We start from the raw sequence: 18,080 nt of genomic DNA on the forward strand, positions 1-18,080 counted from the left end.
TATATCAATAGAGCCTAACCATTTGCATTCTGTTTTGCTTCTGCTAGGTGGCGCCGTCTGAAGGCTCAGATGATTGAGAAGAGATCCAAACTTGGTGAATCTCAGACTCTGCAGCAGTTCAGCAGAGATGTAGATGAGATCGAAGCCTGGATTAGTGAGAAGTTACAGACTGCCAGCGATGAGTCCTACAAAGATCCCACAAACATCCAGGTTGGTGGGAAAAGAGTTTGTGTTTCCTGTAAGTGTCGGCTGGGCCTTGTGTTGTAAGGAGGAGTATCTGCATCTGTTCACATATAGGATGGAGAGGGCGAATGAACGGCAGCGGGTTTAATAGTGTTGTATTGGTCATGAGGGTGGTTTAAAGGGTTAAAATGGTCTGCTGTGTCTGCAGAAATTGCAATAGGGCATCAGTAGCTGGGGGTCTGCTGCCTGGGACCGTGGCCTTTTAGCTGTTCGCTGGGCTGCTGTTTCGGTGTGAGGAGCAGGGAGCGGACCGCTTCATACACTTTGTGCACTGGCATGGCATGCTATTTGCAGGCACAGCTGTTACTGAAGTTGAATGGGCGCTTTTCCTGTAATATCATGCCGGCCATTCCAACGAATGTATGATGCAGGTTGGGTCCACCAGAGCGACGACAATGCCCAAATGGTGCATATGAATCTGGTTATTGTAGTGAGACAATTAAAAAATTTAAACAAAACTACATTAAAGGGTAACTAAACTTTTTCAAACCTGTCAGACGTTTTACTTGCTGGAAGTCCGATTGCTGAGAATCCCATGATTGCTAAAATAGGCAGAAGCGCTCATTTAAGAGTGGTATATGTTCGGCTGTCTTCGTCACTGCTCACAGCGGTGTAAAGGCTTTAGAAGGGACTCCAATGAGTGCTTCTGCCTGTTCAATGGGGGTCTTGACACTCAGACCCACCCGCCAATTAAAAAATGACGTGTCACTATGATGTGTGAAAAGTTTGTAAAGTTTAGTTATACCTAAAACCAAAAACTGCCATTACTGTAGCATCATCGTTTCTGCTTCATGCACTCAATGCCTTCTCTCTTTTTAATGTTTTATAGCTTTCCAAATTACTGGTAAGTGGTCAGGAAGTGTCATTTCTTTCTTCCCTATGTCTCACCTCCTATATGTTGTAACATTATAATGTGTTTCTCCATTCATCTAAACCATCCAGTTGTTTTGGGTTTGGCTTTTGTTCTAGTCATTAGTTCTCATTGGGGCTGGTACTACCATATGGGGTTCTATCTGGTCAGTGAGACACACTCTGCATGAGGCCTGATCGAGGGCAGCGCTCCTTCATCCCCTTTTGGGTAATTTATGACTATACCAAGGGAGGACAAAAGCCACCATTGTGTCTTCTGCTGCCCAATTCTTAGTGTCTTTCTAATCCTGAATTCCTATTAGTAAATGACCCCCATCCTATTACTTGTACCCTGAATGGCTACCATTTCTTGGTTTACATCGACCACATTAAACTATACTTGTCTAGGTGAAATCTAGCTGCGGACACTGTGCAGGCGACGGGTGTCTGAGACGACCAGCCATTTTGTACAAAGGAAGAAAATCTATTGGAAGACGTTGTCCTGATCACTTCAGCCTGCAGGAGGCGTCTTTTTGATACATCATGGTGGTTGCCTCCATCTTTTTTTCAGAGTAGGATGGTGGATGCTAAAAAGTTCATACCTGTCCTATTTAACCAGTGACCAGTATGAGATTCCAGTGATGAATTTCCTACTTGTCAGTATGCCCCATCCCTCATGCAGAACGTGTTCAGTCCCAGTCTGGCTGTTCGTGGAATGTGCCATCGTTTTTCTTGTAGATAGTCCTGTTTTTTGTGTCTTTGTTTCATCTTTTGGCCTTTGTGGACTCCTCCAATGTTTCCCTGTTCAGCAATTCTGGTAATGCCCAGTTGCCTTCTACATTTAAGACCTAAAAGCTGACACTTTTATGACCTCTTCCTGATTGTGGGACCACGGAAACATGTTCTTTAGGAGGTTTGATGGTTAACAACTTGTAGCCTCATTCTCATATTAAGACGCCTTGGCTAGACTGGCACATGTTCTCAAGTAACTCGTTGCTTCTTGTTTGGCAGAGCAAACACCAGAAACACCAGGCCTTTGAGGCGGAGCTTCATGCCAACGCAGACCGTATTCGTGGCGTCATCGATATGGGCAACTCCCTTATTGACCGCGGTGCTTGTGCTGGCAGCGAGGATGCCGTGAAGGTAAGCCGCAGTATACTTCAATCATGGGATATGTCATTAATATCAAAACACCTATGACAACTAAGGATGGGCACCCCTGCTGATCAGCTGTTTATGGGGACAGGACACTTTATCGTGAGCACCGTGGACTCTTCACTGTATACTAGGCACAACACCGTACATTTTATAGCCTCTCTACCTGGTATTGGGGCCTTATCCCACTCACTTCAATGGGACTATGTTGCAGAAATGCCATGTCACTGACAGGCCAATGAAAAGCCTGTAGTGCTTGCAAAACAGCCCCTTCAAACAACCGGTTGGCAGAAGTACCATGGTTTGGCCCCCAATGACCTATCTTAAGAGTAAGCCATCAATATCTTGGCCCCAGAAAACCCCTTTGAAAGGAAGAAAAAATGACTGCATTGCTAAAGCTGAGGGGTCTTCCAAATTGAACAACCCTTTTTATAGAAGAACTTGCATCTTCGGACTAACCAATTTGACTCCTGATTTTTTCAGGTTCGTTTGGCAGCACTTGCCGATCAGTGGCAATTTCTGGTTCACAAGTCTGCAGAGAAGAGCCAGAAACTGAAGGAGGCCAACAGACAGCAGAACTTCAACACCGGCATCAAGGACTTTGACTTTTGGCTGTCGGAGGTAAGAGGGGTAACAGGTGACGTCTGCACTAGATACATGTTCTGGGTTAATATGCAAAGTCTTACAATTGCCTTTGGTTGTGTTCTCACCAGGTGGAAGCTTTGCTCGCCTCTGAGGACTATGGAAAGGACTTGGCATCTGTCAATAACCTGCTCAAGAAACACCAACTGCTGGAAGCTGACATCTCTGCCCATGAGGTGAGTAGTAATCTGAATTTTTAAGACCTGGGGATGCTGAATTTACAATGGGAGGCTGATGGTCGTTGTAATTCTCTACAGGATCGTCTGAAGGATCTGAATGGACAAGCCGATAGTTTGATGACTAGCAGTGCATTCGATACTTCCCAAGTAAAGGACAAGCGTGATGCTATCAATGACCGCTTCCAACGTATTAAAAGCATGGCTTCTGGCCGTCGCAGCAGGCTGAATGAGTCCCATCGCCTTCATCAGTTCTTCAGGGACCTTGATGATGAGGAATCCTGGATTAAGTAAGTACTTGGGACAAATGTGAAATCTCCAAATCATGTCAAAGGGGGTCGAGGTGCTTTACATAGTGCCACATCCGTATGACTTGCTGTATCACTTTCAGAGAAAAGAAGCTGCTGGTTGGGTCCGATGACTATGGCCGAGATCTCACAGGGGTACAGAATCTGAGGAAGAAACACAAGAGGTTGGAAGCAGAACTTGCCGCTCATGAGTCGGCTATCCAGGTAGGTGTATAGATTGGTGTCCCCCTGGTTTTCCATGTATTATGAAACCTGTAACAACGTGGTAGTATGGCACATAGCCAAAATATTGAGGTCGATTTTGTTTTTAGGGCGTGCTGGACACCGGAAAGAAGCTCTCTGATGACAATACTATCGGAAAGGATGAGATTCAGCAGAGGCTGGCTCAGTTTGTGGAACACTGGAAGGAACTGAAGCAACAAGCGTCGGCCAGGTGAGAACTCTTCTTCTCAACCACTGCTTCCAAATGGGTACTATATAGACTGCATACCACTGTACATGGGTATCCTACCATTCTTAAGTAGTTTGGTTGGGTTTGCAGGGGTCAGCGCCTGGAAGAGTCTCTAGAATATCAACAGTTTGTTGCCAATGTGGAAGAAGAAGAAGCCTGGATTAACGAGAAGATGACTCTTGTGGCCAGTGAAGACTATGGTGATACGCTGGCTGCCATACAGGTAAGTTGGCCATAGTAAATATATAACCAGTTCGAAGAACTAAACTGCTTGCCTTAGTACAACCATACTATGTAGTGGTTTTTGTTTCCAGGGTTTGCTGAAAAAGCACGAGGCATTTGAGACAGACTTCACAGTCCACAAGGACAGGGTCCATGATGTTTGTACCAATGGTGAAGACCTCATCCAGAAGGTAAAGCTTGTTGGCTTCTAGCGGAGTTGTATACAAGCTGCTGTCTGTCATGGTAGCAAACTAAACTCTACTTTCTTGTCTTCTAGAATAATCACCATGTGGATAATATAACAGCAAAGATGCAAGGTCTTCGTGGAAAAGTGTCAGAACTTGAGAAGGCAGCTGCTCAACGCAAGGCTAAGCTCGATGAGAACTCTGCCTTCCTTCAGTTCAACTGGAAAGCGGATGTGGTGGAATCGTGGATCGGTGAGATCTACAGACAGTTATATGCCGCACTGATTACATGATTGACATGTTCTAATATCTCATATATGGTCTGTAGGTGAGAAGGAGAACAGTCTGAAGACAGATGACTATGGCCGAGATCTGTCCTCTGTGCAGACGTTACTTACTAAGCAGGTATGCTCAGTCCTGGCAGACATGATCATGGGTACTCCATTAGCCGCAGTCCTGCTGATCTAGACATGTTGCGTCCTTTCTCTCAGGAAACCTTTGATGCCGGTCTCCAGGCGTTCCAGCAAGAAGGCATCACCAACATTACTGCACTGAAAGACAAGTTACTTGCGGCCAAGCATGTGCAGTCTAGGGCCATTGAGTCTCGTCATGCCTCCCTCATGAAGAGGTGGAACCAACTACTGGACAACTCAGCAGCTCGTAAGAAGAAGCTTCTGGAGGCTCAGGAACATTACAGAAAGGCCAGTAGAGGTTTCCGCTTTGGTAGAAAGCAGTGGTAAATCATGAAAAGATCCTCTTAATGTTCTATGGCACCTTTCTCATCAAGTCTTTCTGCTTTCTTAGGTTGAAGACTTGTTCCTAACGTTTGCCAAGAAGGCATCTGCTTTTAACAGCTGGTTTGAGAATGCCGAGGAGGACCTGACTGATCCAGTCCGCTGTAATTCCCTGGAAGAAATCAAGGCGCTGCGCGAGGCACACGATGCATTCCGAAACTCTCTCAGCTCCGCGCAGACCGATTTCAACCAACTGGCTGAACTGGATAGACAGATTAAGGGTTATCGTGTGGCATCCAATCCTTACACTTGGTTCACCATGGAAGCTTTGGAAGAGACTTGGCGTAACCTTCAGAAGATTATAAAGGTAAAAGCGCCAAGACCTTAGAGGAGTTGTCAGGCCATCACTAGTAGATCGGTGGGGGTCTGCCACCCTTGACCCCTGCTGTTCATTGGGCTGTTGAGCTTGTATACTGAGTAAGGGCTAATGCCCACAGCCAGATTTCCGCCGCGTTTCACCGCAGCTATTAGGTTCTATTGATCTTATTAGCTGAATGTACACACTGCGGAATTCCGCAGCATGAATTTACCCACAGCTTGCCCTATTTACTGCAGGAATGTGCGTGGATGGCTTTCATTATAGTCAATGGAAGCCACCCTTCACGCTATACTTCCACTGTAGCCCAGCGGAAGTATAGCGTGAATACGCGGCCCGCCCACCACGTCATATGACGCTGCCGGCGCGTCATGCAGGAGCTACGCAGCGGATCCGGAGGAGAGTATGGGGGGGTCGTGACGGACTCCGCTGCGGTATTCCGCTTGCAGAGCCTGTCACGTCCGTGGGCAGGAGCCCTAATTTCTGCAGGAAGCAGACAGCTCCATTCTCACTGCAGTGGCCAGGCTTGGACTTACAGGCAAAGTTGCCATTTATTTTAGTGCCTGTATTACCAAGCCTGACCACTGCAGTGAGACTAGAGCTGTCCACTTACTGCAGCAAGCAGCTTTGTGCAAAAGTGCACTGGTCTGGTGAATATCTGATTGATGGGGATCCCAGGCAGCAGACTCCCACCATACTAGTATTGATGACCTATCTTGTAGATGGGCCATTATTAGTTTACACCTGGACAACCCATTTAACAAACTGAAGAATCAAGGACCTTCCTTTTTAGTTTTGGTGAGAATAGAATTCACTGAGGTTCTTATTTTACTCTTTTCTTCAGGAACGTGAATTGGAGCTACAAAAGGAACAGAGAAGACAGGAAGAAAATGACAAACTTCGCCAGGAATTTGCCCAACATGCCAATGCATTCCACCAATGGATCCAGGAGACCAGGTTACTGACACCACCCCCACCCCCTGCGGGATCTCTTGTCTTGTGTAGTGCATTTGTGTTCTTCAGCCTGTGTCCATCTCTTATCTCAGACTGCTCAGTACTCGCCTGTGTAATGGTTTTGTGTAATGTATTGTACTTTTGTGATGCTTTTTCACTTTTATGTGTTTTTTCTTCCCGATTTATTTGCTGCTTCCTTCGTTTGCCTCTCTCCATAGGACCTACCTACTGGACGGGTTAGTATTTTGAGATTCACTAGTTTTTTGCTTTGTGCACATGTGCGGTGATTGTGGGGTGCAGTTATGTGAGTTGAGTGTACTGAGGATGGGGTTTTCTGGGACTAAAATATTGATGAGCCGTCCTCAGGATAGGTCATCGGTATCAGATGAGTGGGGGTCTGCCACTTGAAACCCTTCCCAAGTAGCTAGGTGAGCTTTACGGTCTCTTCAGACTTGTGGCGTCACATTCCTCAGTCACATGACCTGAGAGCAGCTCCATCCCATTAATGTACACTGCTATATATTGTATGGTACTGTCTAGCATGCAATTTAAGTGCTTGCGGCGCTCACCCGGGGATTCAAACAGCTGATTGGTGGGATTCCAGAGTGGCAGACTCCCACTGATCTGATATTGATTACCTATTCTGAGGATAGGTCCTCAATATCTTAAAACACTTGTCCAGTTGTAAACTAAAGATGGCCTATACAGATCAATAATAGAGGGGCAGGTTTGGTTTCCCTGTACCCTGCTGATCAACTGTTCGCCAAAGCCAGCAAGCTCGTGCGCGAGCTGATTTTTATAGGAAGCAGACAGCTCCGTTCTTACTGTAGTGGCTAGGCTTGATACTGCAGGCATGCTCTCATTAAAATGTGCAAACATAGCCTGCAATACCAAGCCTGGCCACTACAGTAAGAACAGAGCTGTCTTCTTCCTGCAGAAATTGGCTCAATGTATGAATGCACTGGCCCAGCAAATATCTGATCAGTGGGGACCCCAGCTTGTCTACTATTGGTAACTTGTTCTGAGGATAGGCCGTGTTATATAGTTTACCACTGGACAGCCCTTTTAATTCCAGAAAATCCCTTTTAACAATATCCATGGAGCAACTGCAAAGTGTTTATCTCTGTAGGACCCGGGCTGTCCATGGATTCTGATGGATGGGAACTAAACACTTGCTGTCAGGCTCCCCTGATTACAACTACTTGTTGGTGTGTCAGCAGCTGGGCACCCTGTGATCATTAGGAGACCTTTCTAAAGAGGGGAGCTCTACCAAGCGGACCGCTCCTTTTATTAGAGCCTGTTTGCTGTAGTGGTACCCAACATCAAATGGGTGGAACATACTACCTGTGTTCATATGAGTCCGGCTACCCTGTAAACCTCCATAGATCAGATTGTTGCCTAGTTTGGGAAAATATTGCAATAAAAAGTAAATGAAGCATCAAATACAGAAAGTTTGTCCAAGAAAATGTTTAAACCCCCCCCAAACTACTAAGAGATTTCTTGTGTTACAGCCTAGTCTGCACTTTTATAGTAGTCCGACTGTCAGTGGACATAATTCTGAATCGCCCAACTAGTCCAGTGAAAACCAATAAAGTTTATTTAAAACATTACTTCTCGCCGCGTTACACCCGCAGGCCACGCACGGTACTGCACACAAAAAGCCATTTAGCATTAACTGAAATTCTTACCTTGTTGTTTGTGCGCCTAGTATGTAAATATACTGCCTTAAGTCAGAAGCCGTGCCAACACCCTTCTGAGTCAGCACGAAAACCTGGCCACCTCCCCGCGTATGGACATCAGAGCTTGTATTGCTGAAATCTCCCTTTGGCCGTGTCATCCCCACGCATGCAGTAAAGCGAGGTGTTCACCAGAGGACATGGCAAGAGGGGGCCTGGCACATTTGTGAGATGTCTATGTTGCCAGTTCTGACATCAATACACAGGAGGTTGGCGCACAGAAGCCTACGCTGCATTTCCGCAGTGACCTGCTGAGTTGGACGAATGATGGCTCCTCCTCTTTGACTTGAGATGGCGCATCTACTTACTGGGGGCGCAAATGACCAAGTTAAAATTTCTGGTAATGCTAAATGGCTTTTTTGTGCAAAGCTACGTGGCCTCCTTGTGTAACGCTCCATTACATTATGGTGGAGGGATGTAAAATGTATTTTGTGGTGATGGGTTCCCTTTAAATATCAAGTATACAAGACTGGGGAAACCATATTCTCCATATCTGCCCTGTAGCTGCTGTATACCCGCAGCAGCCTGCATTATGTAATAGAGGGGTTATGATGCCGCAGTATATCAGGGGGTTGCTACTACTTTGCCTCCAGCTGTTGTGTGGGATTTCACCGTTGGGTCTCTCTTCTTTAGCATAGCCTATCGCAGAGTCATACGTGTGTATCAGTATGAAGTTGGGGATGATCTATCTGGAAGGTTGCGTTTTCCTCTATTTCTTCTTTCCACTGGTTTTCTGTGGCACTCTGTGATGCTTTTCTGTACTAACCCTCACTGCTGCAATGGAGTGTTCACCCGCCCTGCACCGCTAGTGTAGCCGACCGCTCCGCTGGGGCACAAGCCACACCTGTACTTCCAATATATAGATGTAAATATATTGCATCTACCTCCCTTATGAGGAGCTCGACCTTCTAGGAAGACTTGGGAGAGGTCCCTGCTGAGCACTGTAATCTACCAGCTTATATGGAGATCGTCTGGATCTCTAAGCTAATAATGCTGGCGCCCTATATACAACTGTTTTTAAATGCACGTTCCCTTATTGCATCGGTGCAGGTCTGTGAACTGGGACCCTCCTCAAGTTTGGTGCTTTTAAAAGGGGTCTCCCACTTCTAGCTGTTTTTCTGCATGAAGCAGACAGCTCCGCACGTAGTATAGAGGTCCAGGTTGGTACTGCAGGCTGAGTCCTATTGAAGTGAATGGCACTACCAACCCGAGCTACTGCTTAATGTATGGAGCGGTCTGCTTTTTGCAGCCAAACAGCTAGAAGTGGGACAGCCCCTCTAAGTTGGCCATACATAACACAATAAGGCCTAGTTTGTAGGGTTTCTCTTTAATAAGATGTTGGGCTAATTAATTAGCCATCAGAATTTTAAAGGAGATGCGCACAGGATAGGTATAACTAACTGAAGGGTGGGCATCTGACCACTGAGGCGCCACCGATCCTGAAAATGGACCCCTGAATTAAGGAAGCAGCAGTTGAGCATGTGCACCAGCACTCCATTGCCTTCAGTGGGGCTCCTGGAGAAAACCAAGTGCTTGAACTCCTATCTCTGGCGGTCCCACTGAGATGACCGGAGTGGCAGTGTGCATGCTACACTGCTGCGCCATTCATTCTAAGGAATTCGAATAGTGATGAAATACTGAAACCTCCATATATTTAGTCAAAAATGGAGAAAAGTAGCGCATGCTGCATTTTGAAAACAGAGCTGGGAAGTACATAAATGGAGTTACATCAGTTCTGTATGTCAATCTGAAAAATACGAACTAAATATGCAAATCTGAAAGCAGCCGAAAACTTGTGCCGTTGTAGCGCTCTGTAGAGCACCGTGGTAGTTACATAGTCGCTGCCGGCCTGAAAGCCTTCGATAAGGGAGGACATTATCCCCGTCCACCATAGTAACGATGTGCACCGTCTGCTGTGGTCTCTTAACCCCACACACTGCACTCCTCAGTATTGCAGGCAGGTATTCGCACCACCGCTGGGTTGGTAGTCGGTCACCTTTTGGATTGCCTGGAGTGATGTATATGAATGGCTGTAAATTAGACGACCGGTCATCTTCAACCAGGGACTGCTCACTAATCTGTAGTGCGGCTGAGCTATAGAGGGGCTTGGGTGGTGTTTGGGCACCTTTTCTCCACTGGTCAGGTGTGTGGTGGCAGAGCAGTGCTTGGCATGGATCTGTTCATGTGCTCTGCTGAGCTTATCGTTAACATGAAGCACGGTCCATTAGAACACATTTTTGGCCCTACCACTCAAACAATAGTGACGGTGCCATGTTAGCGGTAAGCGTCTGTAGGAAGTAGTCGTTGACCTGCACTCACCGGTCTGTCTCCTGCAGGTCTTGTATGGTAGAGGAGTCGGGAACACTGGAGTCTCAGCTGGAAGCCACCAAGGTTTGTGATGCTTTTACTGCCCGCTTCTTGGTCTCTCGATTGGCTCCCTGACACTTTTCAGTCTGACTGGTCTGTTTCACCCCAGAGGAAGCATCAGGAGATCCGTGCCATGAGGAGCCAGCTGAAGAAGATCGAGGACCTCGGAGCTGCAATGGAGGAAGCTTTGATACTGGATAACAAATACACAGAACACAGTACGGTGGGGCTGGCGCAGCAATGGGACCAATTGGATCAGCTGGGCATGCGAATGCAGCACAACCTCGAGCAGCAAATCCAAGCCAGGTGAGAAAGGCACTTCCCCTGTGTAGTAAAGCGTCGGAATGTTCTAATATTCCATCTACTGTAAGCCCTTATGGGAGATAATGAGAGCCCCCTCTAGTGGTGACCGGTGGCAGCTCACGTTTTATCGTTTAGTGCTGCAAAAACCACCTTAAACTATTGATGGCTTCTCCTGAGGACAGGTCATCAATATCAGATGCATGGGCGTCCCCCTGATTGGAGAGGCAACGCTGCGACCTCTTCTTAGGCCTGTAACGTCACGTTCATCAGTCACATGGCCTGAGAGCCGCTCGGTCCCATTCATACAAATGGGATTGACCAGCTACACAATGTACAGCACTGAAGCTGCAGCGTTCATTCACTGTTGCTTCAATGAGCTGATTGGGGTGGATCCTGAACAGTAGACCCCTAGTAATCCACTATGTGTTACCAATCCTCACGATAGGTCATCAATAATTTGGTCTGTAAAACCCCCTTTAATGGGCTTGTGCTGAGAAGGCAACCTCTGTTCTTACGCCCTGTTATGGCATATGAACCTTTTGGTACCCCTAACCATCATGAGAACGGTACACCTTGAAAGCCTCATCATGTGACTGGAGTGGTGGTGTGCATGCATGACCACTACTCCCATTCACTTCAATGGGATGGAGAGAGTGATCTCACTAAGTGAATGGCGCTGTGGTCACGCATGCACACTGCTGCTGCATTCACATGGGCCTTTTGGGGTGTGCATGTTTTTGTAGTCGCTGGGGCTCCAGCGGTCAGACCCCCAGTGGTTTTAGAGATTTATCCTGTGAACAGAAGATAAATGTATTTCATCTGCCTCCTACAGACACTTAAGCAAAAAACTGAGCTCTCATATGCCTGCAGCGGGGTATAGCTAGTGGGAGGAGTTAACACTTTTTATGCTTAGTTTCGCCTCCTAGTGGCAGAAGCTATAGCCAAGGTCTTTGCTGTCTCACCCAATGATAGACGAGAAACTCTTTTTAAAGGGCTTTTCTGGCTCTCCACTATTGATGACCTGTGCTCACGATTGGTCATCAGTAGTTGATAGGCGGGGTCCGGTGCTCTAAATCCCTGCCCATCAGCTGATCGGCTTGACAGAGGTGCTCAGCTGCATGTGACCGATAACCGTGACATCACAGGCCGCCGCACTCATCCAAGCACCGAGGGTTCTTCAATCATCTGATCAGCAGGGATCCCTACTCCTCAACTATTGATGACTGATCCTCAGGGGCGGTTAGTAGTATAGTCTCAGAAAACCCCTACAAGTTGTTGATGGCCCCTTTAAGTGTCTCCTGTGACAACTACTGGCATATATAGCAAGTTCAGGAATAGTTCAGTCTTCCACTGATGGAATTGTCCCCCCCCCCCCCCCCCCCCGCGCGCTCTCATTGGGTGAGGTACATATGAGCGCGGTGCGAGTCCTGCTACAGGTCCGATAACTATTCTTCTCACTTTTTAGAAACACGACGGGTGTCACAGAAGAAGCTCTCAAAGAATTCAGCATGATGTTCAAGTGAGTAGCTGTACGGCGCTGTTGGGGGAAACGGTCAGTTTTTACAACTCAACTTCCTAAAATCCAATCTCCTCTCCCTTGTCCAGGCACTTCGACAAGGATAAATCTGGCCGTCTCAATCACCAGGAGTTCAAGTCCTGCTTGCGGTCTCTGGGCTACGACCTTCCGATGGTGGAAGAAGGAGAACCAGATCCGGAGTTTGAAAACATATTAGACATTGTAGATCCCAACAGGTAAGTGCCTGGATATCTAGAAGGGGTAAGTGACTGCCTGGTGTTGGTCCCTATTGACAGCTCATGCTTTGTCCTCTGTCAGAGACGGGCACGTGTCCCTACAGGAGTACATGGCCTTCATGATTAGCCGGGAAACGGAGAACGTCAAGTCCAGTGAGGAGATAGAAAGTGCATTCCGAGCGCTCAGCACCGAGCAGAAAGCGTACGTCACGAAGGAAGAATTATATCAGGTGAGGAGTGTTACTTGCGAGTTGTAATCAAGATGATGATAAAAATTTGGGCCTTTTAGGAAAATGAGGGCGCACCTGACGGAGTCCTGAGTGGCCTTCTATACTACTGAAAGACTAGTATAGATCTGTCATGACTGCCATGTAGTCCTCTGGTTACTAATAGGGCTCATTCATACACATTATAAAACCCATTCATTTCAATGGGGTTATTAACATGTGGTGTTACATTTCATGATCTCTGCTTGCTGTCGGTGAATTAAAACACACTGAAAAACCTGACACCGCTGCAGCTTGCTCACAGAGCATTCATCAATAGTTCTGGACAAACAGATGGCCGCTCTGCTTCTGACTACCTGCCTAATTTGTATTACTAGCATCATTAGTCTAAGACCTTGCAAGCTGCTATGACTGGTCAGCACTGGCAAAGCAAAGCCGCGTATATTGTCTTATAAAAAAAAAAAAATGTGATTGTTCTCAGCAAGAGAAACGACGTAATCTTGTAGATATGATACCTTTTAATGGCTAACAAAAATACATGATGTAATAATAGCGAGCTTTCGTACCAACGCAGGGTACTTCTTCCGGCTTAAATGGATTGGATCTGAAGAGGCATGCATATTGCATATGCATGCCTCTTCAGATCCAATCCATTTAAGCCGGAAGAAGTACCCTGCGTTGGTACGAAAGCTCGCTATTATTACATCATGTATTTTTGTTAGCCATTAAAAGGTATCATATCTACAAGATTACGTCGTTTCTCTTGCTGAGAACAATCACATTTTGCTCTACTGGCTAACACGGTACCAGATCTTTGTTTTTATTGTCTTATACTAATGCATGGTGGGCAGGTAGTCAGAAGCAGCGTGGCCATCTTGGTCCACCTGAGGGTCGCTTTAAAGAGTGTGTACCACAGTTGACTTTTAGGACCTTTCCTATAGAAAGGTGATAGACCCCACTGATCAGACTTAACAGCTGAGGCTTCCATCGATACAAAGAATGGAAGTCCTATATCCCCATCTTGTCCCTGCAGCAGGGAGGAGATGGAATACAGTGACGGTTGTGTATATGTGGTGCTGCTCCATTTATTTTCAATGGGAATGTCTGAGATCTAGAAGTGTGTGTACTCTATGTAAGTTTGCCCCATTGATTGAATCGAGGTCCATTAATTTCAGTGAGGCTGATAGAGTGCTTGTATTCTACCATTTCCATTTTCAGCAGTCTCATTGAGTATGAATGGAGTGGCACTACCCATACATGACCATTTACTCTATTCAGTCTCCTCACTGTGGGGGGTGCAGTGAGCCCAGTGAGGGGTAAGTGGGATCAGGGTGTCAGTGGTTAGGTGATTAAAGGTACAAACCCTTTAAGAAGGAACTTTTGTGCAATATACCCACTAATGACCCTAATACGGCTCCACACGGCACACAGTAGTGAGTCCTTCGGGTTTGTTCGCACACTGTAGAGGTCTGCAGAAAACAATCTGCATGCTTTACACTTGTATGTGTGCAGGTTTCCCTGTTAATTTGAAAAGAGTGATATCTACTTGAAAACCACCATGGATTGCAAGCTCTGCAGCCGATCCGCACCAAAACCGCATCCTTTAAAGGGGATGTCATGATATAAATATAGTTGGGATAGGGCACTAATAGAGATGAGCGAACGTACTCGGATAAGCACTACTCGTCCGAGTAATGTGCCTTATCCGAGTATCGCTGTACTTGTGCTGAAAGATTCGGGGCGCTCCGCTGCTGACAGGTGAGTCGCAGCGGGGAGCGGGGCAGAGCGGGCGGGAGAGAAGGAGAGAAAGATCTTACCTCCGTTCCTCCCCGCTCTCCCCTGCAGCTCCCCGCTCCGCAGCGCGTCCCGAATCTTTCAGCACGAGTACAGCGGTACTCGGATAAGGCACATTACTCGGACGAGTAGTGCTTATCCGAGTACGTTCGCTCATCTCTAGACACTAACTGTTGAATGGGAGTTTGACCCTTGCCAATCTGCACAATGAAGGCTCCACGACACGGGAGGCTATCCATAATGCTCCTCTGTAGGGTTCAGATCCCCCTCAGCCAGACATTGGTGGCTTTCAATGTTTTTTACTCCTGAAGGACCCCTTTTGCCCATGTGTTTAACTGTGCTTTTAATTAACAGAATTAGACTGGGATGGATTTCAGCCTCATGAGTTAAACAAATAGGTGTTCAATTCACTGACTGCAAGCAAAGAGCTAAACCTAGATAGATTTTTTTTCTAATCCTGAACACTCTGTCTACTTTTTAACAGTGCCACACCTGGCCACAGGTTGGGTGCGGTACTGCAGCTGATCCCCACTCAATTCAATGGAGCTGAGCTGCAATACCAGACATAACCTACAGCCAAGTGTGGTGCTGTTTTTGGAAGAAAGTGGCTGGTTTTCTAATCCTTTCAGCTCCTTTATAAGGTGTTCAGGACAGATTTTGGATGCAGAATACACACGACTCCACGATAAATCTGCACCCCAGTAAGAGTATTCTGTTTTTGGGGATCCTGTGGTGCCGTTACAGCATTGCTATCTGCATCCCCATAATATAACGGTCCATCAGTTAGTGGATGTAGATGATCTTTGCTCCGCACTACATTAGAAAAGCCCCTTAATCTAGAATTCTTGCCTTTTGTAAGTTTTGCAGCCTGATATTGAAGATTCTTCTAATCTCCCTGTCTCTCCTCTTGCAGAACCTTACACGCGAACAGGCAGATTACTGCATCTCACACATGAAACCGTACATGGACAGTAAGGGGCGGGAGCTGCCCTCCGCGTACGACTACGTGGAATTCACACGCTCGCTATTCGTAAACTGACGTAGCGGAATTAAAGCCCTTGCTTGTGCCTGCTGACTCTGGCTGTGCATGTCCTCTCGCCCCCCTCCTGTGTCGTCATTGTTTTTAGCTTTGGATTTAGCCGACTGAAGAAGCAATAGAAGCGGTGTGCTTTAATAAACGCTAGTTATTCAACGTGTTGTGTCTTTCCTAAGGAGATCATGGCGCTTCTATTAGGGAAAACCACAGCATTGCTCTATACATACAGGGTGATGCCAATGTCAGGGCGGCCCGCCATATCCTCTGAACAAAGAGATACAAGTAGACCACTTCGATGGGTAGGGAAGCCATCTGCGGTGGTGCCTATTGGACATCTTGGATTCAGCCCAAGAAACGTCAATGGAAAGGGCGCCACGAGATCCAAGATGTGGGAGGAGAATTTAATCAAACACTTGATAGCTTCAGTCATTTTTCAGCACCTGCAACCATTTATGAGTTATGGATGTCATGTTCAGTAATAAAGTTATGTGGTACAGAAAACTATAATTGTCTGTTTTGTATGACAGTTCAATGTAACTTTAATACTGAACTAAAGTAGCTGCAGTTATTGGGGAAAAAATGACAAGCTATTGCTGTCTGACTAAATCGTGTATCCCATGAGCCACGCTCCAGTGGTTTCTTGGGCTAAATCCAAGATGACTGCCAGGCACCATCCTAGTGGCAAAAAGTTTCCCACACCCATCCAAGTATCTTACTTGTATTACTTTTCTAGGTGAGCCGGGTGTTTGTTTGTTTTTTTTAAATCACCCTGCGATCATTTAAAGTTGGCGTCTAGCTTTGGAAAAAGGGGATTTCTGTACTTGTCCTAAAATCCCTCATAATCTTAATTGGCGGATGCAGAAACCATCTATATAGGCTGCTGCCACTAAGGTAAAAAGGTTGGCTCCTCCTCTGTATACTAGACCCGCCTACAGACCCCAAGCCAATCTGTTTACACTCCTGCCACCAAAAAAGATGTATGTCAGAACAATGGGCAGGTACTGCGGTCCCCTAGTGAAGGCTCAGGCCAGTGTCACACGGGTGTAAAGGCATTTGTGCAATGGGCGCTGTGTATTTGCATCTGCCTTTTTTACTGTACTTTGTGTGCAAAACACACAATCATCAATTTATTTGGTTTAATTGGTTCAATGGTTTTTTCCCTGCGTAGGAACAGGCTGTATCACCCAAACTACACATGTGAACAAACATTGAAATTAGTGATTTCTATATACTACATTTGCATGCACAACACGCTGCGCCCATGTGTTCATGTGATACGGGCCTTTCAGGAGAGATTCATGGGGAAGTGCAAAACTTCACTTCTTGGTTGTGTCGTTGGAGGGACACAGGAACAATGAGACATCCTAAAACAGTCATTGGGGTGCAACCATTGAAGATAAGGCCATCAGGTATAGGAGTTTTAACCAACATGGCCTGCGCCACCATGCAACAAAAAGACTGCAGCTAAAAAAACAAAACCCTTGTAGCAGGTGGAGACGAAGCGCCGGCTAGTCTGGGGCAAGTGAAGAGGCCGAAGTACGACACAGACTCCTGACCAGGGGCCCATAATCAAAGAAGAGATGTACTATCAGGTCTGTTTCACACGGCTGAGAACCTCGTGCGAGTTTGGTGCCTTGAGACACGTAAATAATGAAGTCTATTCTTTGACAGGAGTCTTCTACATGAGACATTTTCCCCTCACTGCATGGTGGTAGTGAAATAAAAATGATGATCGCTGCATGTCTTATCTTTTTACATTCATTGGAATGCATGGCCGCTTGAATTTAATGGAACAGTAAAACATTGAAACACTAGCCGAGCCTCTACCGCGTCGGAGGATCACTACTTCACAGAAGCAATGGGGGCATTTTCACCATAAAATGCATGTTGGTGAATGTGATATTGGGACGAGTTTCTCAGCCCTATAGTGTGCTCGCCCATGTGTAGGTAGCCTAACCTTGCAAGGCATGCAATAGGGATAGCTGATCAAAGGCATATGGTCAGAAGTACAGCTGCCCTCAGAGGATCCTGCAGCCCCTGAGCTAAATCACTATATAGGAGCAGTAGGAGAAACTATAGGGAACACATAAAGCCAACCAATAGGAATCAAGAGAAATAAAGGGACAACCTGATGAATACAGAACCAGGAGGGGGCCGTGTTCTCCAAAGAACAGGACGAGAAATGGATTTTATGGTAAATAACAAAAATCGTCTGTGTCACTGTGGGATGTCCAAGAGCCGTATGTACAAGAGGAGAGGCGACTAGATCATACTCACCAAATCCAGTTTACTCATCCTTATCCTCTTTGCTTTGGCTCGCCCGGGGCACCAGCATGGTCACCCCTTCAGCAACTGTCACTTAGTGTTGAGAGGACGTTGGAATGGGGAAAGCAGTCAGGAACAGTAGGTGACTCCATAGCTGGCAGGTTTCGGAGTAGTTAGTGTTCTTCTGGTCCACTTTGTCTTCTTGGAGGAGTGAGTAACAGTGTCTGATGCAGCACGGCTCGCTCTACCTACTTGAGCTTCAATTACACGACCGTATACGTAAACCGCTGCGTGGTTCAGCCATG

At 46.5% G+C, this 18,080-nt stretch overlaps 1 protein-coding gene across 2 annotated transcripts in view; it reads left to right on the forward strand.

Annotated features, from left to right (window-relative positions):
- SPTAN1 (spectrin alpha, non-erythrocytic 1) overlaps nt 1-15,666 on the forward strand; it is a 55,313-nt gene extending 39,647 nt beyond the window's left edge. For both annotated transcript variants that reach the window (XM_066580352.1, XM_066580353.1), the window contains 21 exons: nt 48-210; nt 2,104-2,235; nt 2,731-2,868; nt 2,961-3,065; nt 3,147-3,355; nt 3,457-3,577; nt 3,685-3,806; nt 3,915-4,047; nt 4,139-4,237; nt 4,324-4,483; nt 4,560-4,636; nt 4,723-4,932; nt 5,036-5,332; nt 6,186-6,298; nt 6,514-6,531; nt 10,368-10,422; nt 10,508-10,704; nt 12,167-12,220; nt 12,307-12,453; nt 12,536-12,683; nt 15,388-15,666. In XM_066580352.1, coding sequence (XP_066436449.1) covers nt 48-210; nt 2,104-2,235; nt 2,731-2,868; nt 2,961-3,065; nt 3,147-3,355; nt 3,457-3,577; nt 3,685-3,806; nt 3,915-4,047; nt 4,139-4,237; nt 4,324-4,483; nt 4,560-4,636; nt 4,723-4,932; nt 5,036-5,332; nt 6,186-6,298; nt 6,514-6,531; nt 10,368-10,422; nt 10,508-10,704; nt 12,167-12,220; nt 12,307-12,453; nt 12,536-12,683; nt 15,388-15,513 — 2,824 coding nt within the window. In that variant the 3' untranslated portion in view covers nt 15,514-15,666. The remainder of the gene's footprint in view (nt 1-47; nt 211-2,103; nt 2,236-2,730; nt 2,869-2,960; nt 3,066-3,146; nt 3,356-3,456; nt 3,578-3,684; nt 3,807-3,914; nt 4,048-4,138; nt 4,238-4,323; nt 4,484-4,559; nt 4,637-4,722; nt 4,933-5,035; nt 5,333-6,185; nt 6,299-6,513; nt 6,532-10,367; nt 10,423-10,507; nt 10,705-12,166; nt 12,221-12,306; nt 12,454-12,535; nt 12,684-15,387) is intronic.
- Nucleotides 15,667-18,080: the final 2,414 nt, after the last annotated feature.

The sequence above is a fragment of the Eleutherodactylus coqui genome, chromosome 10, assembly GCF_035609145.1.
Source record: "Eleutherodactylus coqui strain aEleCoq1 chromosome 10, aEleCoq1.hap1, whole genome shotgun sequence".
NCBI lineage: Eukaryota > Metazoa > Chordata > Amphibia > Anura > Eleutherodactylidae > Eleutherodactylus > Eleutherodactylus coqui.